The following is a 7,150-nucleotide window of genomic DNA, read 5'->3' as shown; positions in this document are numbered from 1 at the left end:
GGCATTACTGATTGGCCTGTAGTCCTTGAGGTCTGTGTCCCCTCCCTTGTGGGTGGGGATAACGTTGGTATTACTGATTGGCCTGTAGTCCTTGAGGTCTGTGTCCCCTCTCTTGTGGGTGGGGCTAGCGTTGGCATTACTAATTGGCCTGTAGTCCTTGAGGTCTGTGTCCCATCTCTTGTGGGTGAGGATAACGTTGGCATTACTGATTGGTCTGTAGTCCTTGAGGTCTGTGTCCTCTCTCTTGTGGGTGGGATAGCGTTGGCATTACTGATTGGCCTGTAGTCCTTGAGGTCTGTGTCCCGTCTCTTGTGGGTGAGGATAACGTTGGCATTACTGATTGGTCTGTAGTCCTTGAGGTCTGTGTCCCCTCTCTTGTGGGTGGGATAGCGTTGGCATTACTGATTGGCCTGTAGTCCTTGAGGTCTGTGTCCCCTCTCTTGTGGGTGGGGGATAGCGTTGGCATTACTGATTGGCCTGTAGTCCTTGAGGTCTGTGTCCCGTCTCTTGTGGGTGAGGATAACGTTGGCATTACTGATTGGTCTGTAGTCCTTGAGGTCTGTGTCCCCTCTCTTGTGGGTGGGATAGCGTTGGCATTACTGATTGGCCTATAGTCCTTGAGGTCTGTGTCCCGTCTCTTGTGGGTGGGGATAGCGTTGGTATTACTGATTGGCCTGTAGTCCTTGAGGTCTGTGTCCCGTCCCTTGTGGGTGGGATAACGTTGGCATTACTGATTGGCCTGTAGTCCTTGAGGTCTGTGTCCCGTCCCTTGTGGGTGGGATAGCGTTGGCATTACTGATTGGCCTGTAGTCCTTGAGGTCTGTGTCCCCTCTCTTGTGGGTGGGGCTAGCGTTGGCATTACTGATTGGCCTGTAGTCCTTGAGGTCTGTGTCCCTCTCTTGTGGGTGGGGCTAGTGTTGGCATTACTGATTGGCCTGTAGTCCTTGAGGTCTGTGCCCCCTCCCTTGTGGGTGGGATAGCGCTGCCATTACTGATTGGCCTGTAGTCCTTGAGGTCTGTGTCTCGTATCTTGTGGGTGGGGATAGCGTTGGCATTACTGATTGATCTGTAGTCCTTGAGGTCTGTGCCCCCTCTCTTGTGGGTGAGGATAGCGTTGGTATTACTGATTGGCCTGTAGTCCTTGAGGTCTGTGCCCCCTCTCTTGTGGGTGTGGATAGCGTTGGCGTTGCTGATTGGCCTGTAGTCCTTGAGGTCTGTGCCCCCTCTCTTGTGGGTGGGGATAGCGTTGGCATTACTCCGTTGTACTGGGATTTCCCGTCCTGTGAGCCGTATGTAAAGAGTGTTACAGGATTGTCTCCGCTTCTTCTGACATTTCAGCTGTAATTCCCTCTTCCCCGGGATAGCTACAGTCCAAACAAAAGGTATCTGGGGCTCCAAAAATAGCTCAAATAACATAGTGTGAAATGTCTTCTTTAAACAACACACAGGAAAAGGGTTCCTTAGGGGTATAATCCCACCCGTGCTGATAGAACCATGAGTAGAGAAACAGGGGTCGGACGCACACTCCGTGGGGTCGGACTCGGGCGCTCCGTGGGGTCGGACTCGCGCGCTCCGTGGGGTCGGACCCGCGCGCTCCGTGGGGTCGGACCCGCGCGCTCCGTGGGGTCGGACCCGCGCGCTCCGTGGGGTCGGACCCGCGCGCTCCGTGGGGTCGGACCCGCGCGCTCCGTGGGGTCGGACCCGCGCGCTCCGTGGGGTCGGACTCCCGCGCTCCGTGGGGTCGGACCCGCGCGCTCCGTGGGGTCGGACCCGCGCGCTCCGTGGGGTCGGACTCCCGCGCTCCGTGGGGTCGGACTCGCGCGCTCCGTGGGGTCGGACTCCCGCGCTCCGTGGGGTCGGACTCCCGCGCTCCGTGGGGTCGGACTCCCGCGCTCCGTGGGTCGGACCCGCGCACTCCGTGGGGTCGGACTCCCGCGCTCCGTGGGGTCGGACTCCCGCACTCCGTGGGTCGGACCCGCGCACTCCGTGGGGTCGGACTCCCGCACTCCGTGGGTCGGACCCGCGCACTCCGTGGGGTCGGACTCCCGCACTCCGTGGGTCGGACCCGCGCACTCCGTGGGGTCGGACTCCCGCACTCCGTGGGTTTGCCTCTTAGTGAGAAGAGGTCTTTAGAAGCACAAAGACTTCGGCGTGCGACCCCATTGGGCAGGTGCAGGAGTGTGACGCGGGTAGGTGCAGGAGCGTGACGCGGGTAGGTGCAGGAGCGTGACGCAGGCAGGTGCAGGAGCGTGACGCAGGCAGGTGCAGGAGCGTGACGCGGGTAGGTGCAGGAGCGTGACGCAGGCAGGTCTCTAACTCTGCTACACATGTTCTATTAAAACCATCTCTATGGGAAATGTCGAGTCCCCCTCTTTGTGTATGTGGATGGGGGCGTGTCCCCCTGTTTGTGTATGTGGATGGGAAATGTCGAGTCCCCCTCTTTGTGTATGTGGATGGGATGGCGTCGAGTCCCCCTCTTTGTGTATGTGGATGGGGGCGCGTCGCCATCTCTAATATTTCCCCTCTTCCCCGGGGGCTTCCCATTCTTCCTGCATGTTATTGCCTTTGCCACTTCTTCTGGGAGGACGTGTGGTACATCATTGGTGGTTTCTTCTTGTGTGTCCCCTGCTGGATCATGCCCTCTGTTACCTGTGTACCCACGCTCCCCTGTATCCCCTCTGTCCCTGTACCCACGCTCCCCTGTATCCCTTCTGTCCCTGTACCCACGCTCCCCTGTATCCCTTCTGTTACTTGTGTACCCACGCTCCCCTGTATCCCCTCTGTCCCTGTACCCACGCTCCCCTGTATCCCCTCTGTCCCTGTACCCACGCTCCCCTGTATCCCCTCTGTCCCTGTACCCACTCTCCCCTGTATCCCCTCTGTCCCTGTACCCACGCTCCCCTGTATCCCCTCTGTCCCTGTACCCACGCTCCCCTGTATCCCCTCTGTCCCTGTACCCACGCTCCCCTGTATCCCTCTGTATGTGTACCCACGCTCCCCTGTATCCCCTCTCCCTGTACCCACGCTCCCCTGTATCCCCTCTGTCCCTGTACCTACGCTCCCCCGTATCCACCCTGTCCCTGTACCCACGCTCCCCTGTATCCCCTCTGTCCCTGTACCCACGCTCCCCTGTATCCCCTGCATCCCCTCTCTCCCTGTACCCATGCTCCCCTGTATCACCTCTGTCCCTGTACCCACGCTCCCGTGTCCCCTCTGTATGTGTACCCACCCTCTGTATGTGTACCCACGCTCCCATGTATCCCCTCTGTCCCTGTACCCACGCTCCCCCGTATCCACCCTGTCCCTGTACCCACGCTCCCCTGTATCCCCTCTGTCCCTGTACCCACGCTCCCCTGTATCCCCTGCATCCCCTCTCTCCCTGTACCCATGCTCCCCTGTATCACCTCTGTCCCTGTACCCACGCTCCCGTGTCCCCTGTATGTGTACCCACGCTCCCCTGTATCCCTCTGTCCCTGTACCCACGCTCCCCTGTATCCCCTCTGTCCCTGTACCCACGCTCCCCTGTATCCCCTCTGTCCCTGTACCCACGCTCCCCCGTATCCCCTCTGTCCCTGTACCCACGCTCCCCTGTATCCCCTCTGTATGTGTACCCACGCTCCCCCGTATCCCCTATCTCCCTGTACCCACGCTCCCCTGTATCCCCTCTGTCCCTGTACACACGCTCCCATGTGTCCCGTGTTACCTGTAACCCGTCGCTTCCCTGTGTCCCGTGTTACCTGTACCCCGTCGCCCCCCTGTGTCCCGTGTTACCTGTACCCCGTCGCCCCCTGTGTCCCGTGTTACCTGTACCCCGTCCCTCCCCTGTGTCCCGTGTTACCTGTACCCCGTCGCCCCCCTGTGTCCCGTGTTACCTGTACCCCGTCGCCCCCCTGTGTCCCGTGTTACCTGTACCCCGTCGCCCCCCTGTGTCCCGTGTTACCTGTACCCCGTCGCTCCCCTGTGTCCCGTGTTACCTGTACCCCGTCGCTCCCCTGTGTCCCGTGTTACCTGTACCCCGTCGCCCCCCTGTGTCCCGTGTTACCTGTACCCCGTCGCCCCCCTGTGTCCCGTGTTACCTGTACCCCGTCGCCCCCCTGTGTCCCGTGTTACCTGTACCCCGTCGCTCCCCTGTGTCCCGTGTTACCTGTACCCCGTCGCTCCCCTGTGTCCCGTGTTACCTGTACCCCGTCGCTCCCCTGTGTCCGTGTTACCTATACCCCGTCGCTCCCCTGTGTCCCGTGTTACCTGTACCCCGTCGCCCCCCTGTGTCCCGTGTTACCTGTACCCCGTCGCTCCCCTGTGTCCCGTGTTACCTGTACCCCGTCGCCCCCCTATGTCCCGTGTTACCTGTACCCCGTCGCTCCCCTGTGTCCCGTGTTACCTGTACCCCGTCGCCCCCCTGTGTCCCGTGTTACCTGTACCCCGTCGCTCCCGTGTCCCGTGTTACCTGTACCCCGTCGCTCCCCTGTGTCCCGTGTTACCTGTACCCCGTCGCCCCCCTGTGTCCCGTGTTACCTGTACCCCGTCGCCCCCCTGTGTCCCGTGTTACCTGTACCCCGTCGCTCCCCTGTGTCCCGTGTTACCTGTACCCCGTCGCTCCCCTGTGTCCCGTGTTACCTGTACCCCGTCGCCCCCTGTGTCCCGTGTTACCTGTACCCTGTCGCTCCCCTGTGTCCCGTGTTACCTGTACCCCGTCGCCCCCCTGTGTCCCGTGTTACCTGTACCCCGTCGCCCCCCTGTGTCCCGTGTTACCTGTACCCCGTCGCTCCCCTGTGTCCCGTGTTACCTGTACCCCGTCGCTCCCCTGTGCCCGTGTTACCTGTACCCCGTCGCCCCCCTGTGTCCCGTGTTACCTGTACCCCGTCGCTCCCCTGTGTCCCGTGTTACCTGTACCCCGTCGCCCCCCTGTGTCCCGTGTTACCTGTACCCCGTCGCTCCCCTGTGTCCCGTGTTACCTGTACCCCGTCGCTCCCCTGTGTCCCGTGTTACCTGTACCCCGTCGCCCCCGTGTCCCGTGTTACCTGTACCCCGTCGCTCCCCTGTGTCCCGTGTTACCTGTACCCCGTCGCTCCCCTGTGTCCGTGTTACCTGTACCCCGTCCCTCCCCTGTGTCCCGTGTTACCTGTACCCCGTCGCTCCCCTGTGTCCCGTGTTACCTGTACCCCGTCGCCCCCCTGTGTCCCGTGTTACCTGTACCCCGTCGCTCCCCTGTGTCCCGTGTTACCTGTACCCCGTCGCTCCCCTGTGTCCCGTGTTACCTGTACCCCGTCGCTCCCCTGTGTCCCGTGTTACCTGTACCCCGTCGCCCCCCTGTGTCCCGTGTTACCTGTACCCCGTCGCTCCCCTGTGTCCCGTGTTACCTGTACCCCGTCGCTCCCCTGTGTCCCGTGTTACCTGTACCCCGTCGCCCCCCTGTGTCCCGTGTTACCTGTACCCCGTCGCCCCCCTGTGTCCCGTGTTACCTGTACCCCGTCGCCCCCCTGTGTCCCGTGTTACCTGTACCCCGTCGCCCCCCTGTGTCCCGTGTTACCTGTACCCCGTCGCCCCCCTGTGTCCCGTGTTACCTGTACCCCGTCGCCCCCCTGTGTCCCGTGTTACCTGTACCCCGTCGCTCCCCTGTGTCCCGTGTTACCTGTACCCCGTCGCCCCCCTGTGTCCCGTGTTACCTGTACCCCGTCGCTCCCCTGTGTCCCGTGTTACCTGTACCCCGTCGCCCCCCTGTGTCCCGTGTTACCTGTACCCCGTCGCCCCCCTGTGTCCCGTGTTACCTGTACCCCGTCGCTCCCTGTGTCCCGTGTTACCTGTACCCCGTCGCTCCCCTGTGTCCCGTGTTACCTGTACCCCGTCGCCCCCCTGTGTCCCGTGTTACCTGTACCCCGTCGCTCCCCTGTGCCCGTGTTACCTGTACCCCGTCGCTCCCCTGTGTCCCGTGTTACCTGTACCCCGTCGCTCCCCTGTGTCCCGTGTTACCTGTACCCCGTCGCTCCCCTGTGTCCCGTGTTACCTGTACCCCGTCCCTCCCCTGTGTCCCGTGTTACCTGTACCCCGTCGCTCCCCTGTGTCCCGTGTTACCTGTACCCCGTCGCTCCCTGTGTCCCGTGTTACCTGTACCCCGTCGCTCCCCTGTGTCCCGTGTTACCTGTACCCCGTCGCTCCCTGTGTCCCGTGTTACCTGTACCGCGTCGCTCCCCTGTGTCCCGTGTTACCTGTACCCCGTCGCCCCCCTGTGTCCCGTGTTACCTGTACCCCGTCGCTCCCCTGTGTCCCGTGTTACCTGTACCCCGTCGCCCCCCTGTGTCCCGTGTTACCTGTACCCCGTCGCTCCCCTGTGTCCCGTGTTACCTGTACCCCGTCGCCCACTGTGTCCCGTGTTACCTGTACCCCGTCGCTCCCCTGTGTCCCGTGTTACCTGTACCCCGTCGCTCCCCTGTGTCCCGTGTTACCTGTACCCCGTCGCTCTCCTGTGTCCCGTGTTACCTGTACCCCGTCGCCCCCCTGTGTCCCGTGTTACCTGTACCCCGTCGCCCCCCTGTGTCCCGTGTTACCTGTACCCCGTCGCTCCCCTGTGTCCCGTGTTACCTGTACCCCGTCGCTCCCCTGTGTCCCGTGTTACCTGTACCCCGTCGCTCCCGTGTCCCGTGTTACCTGTACCCCGTCGCCCCCCTGTGTCCCGTGTTACCTGTACCCCGTCGCTCCCCTGTGTCCCGTGTTACCTGTACCCCGTCGCCCCCCTGTGTCCCGTGTTACCTGTACCCCGTCGCCCCCCTGTGTCCGTGTTACCTGTACCCCGTCGCCCCCTGTGTCCCGTGTCACCTGTACCCCGTCGCCCCCCTGTGTCCCGTGTTACCTGTACCCCGTCGCCCCCCTGTGTCCCGTGTTACCTGTACCCCGTCGCCCCCCTGTGTCCCGTGTTACCTGTACCCCGTCGCTCCCCTGTGTCCCGTGTTACCTGTACCCCGTCGCCCCCCTGTGTCCCGTGTTACCTGTACCCCGTCGCTCCCCTGTGTCCCGTGTTACCTGTACCCCGTCGCCCCCCTGTGTCCCGTGTTACCTGTACCCCGTCTCTCCCCTGTATCCCGTGTTACCTGTACCCCGTCGCTCCCCTGTGTCCCGTGTTACCTGTACCCCGTCGCCCCCCTGTGTCCCGTGT

General features: G+C 62.6%; 1 protein-coding gene across 1 annotated transcript in view; it reads right to left on the bottom strand.

The window, feature by feature from the left end:
* Window positions 1-1,460: 1,460 nt before the first annotated feature.
* The window catches only part of LOC142490686 (uncharacterized), a 55,115-nt gene continuing 49,425 nt past the window's right edge, over window positions 1,461-7,150 (bottom strand). The window contains exon 6 of the mRNA XM_075593106.1: window positions 1,461-2,127. Coding sequence (XP_075449221.1) covers window positions 1,461-2,127 — 667 coding nt within the window. The remainder of the gene's footprint in view (window positions 2,128-7,150) is intronic.

Source organism: Ascaphus truei, chromosome 3 (genome assembly GCF_040206685.1).
Source record: "Ascaphus truei isolate aAscTru1 chromosome 3, aAscTru1.hap1, whole genome shotgun sequence".
Lineage (NCBI taxonomy): Eukaryota > Metazoa > Chordata > Amphibia > Anura > Ascaphidae > Ascaphus > Ascaphus truei.
The sequence above is the reverse complement of the archived record's forward strand: the minus strand, read 5'-3'. Positions and strand labels throughout refer to the sequence as shown.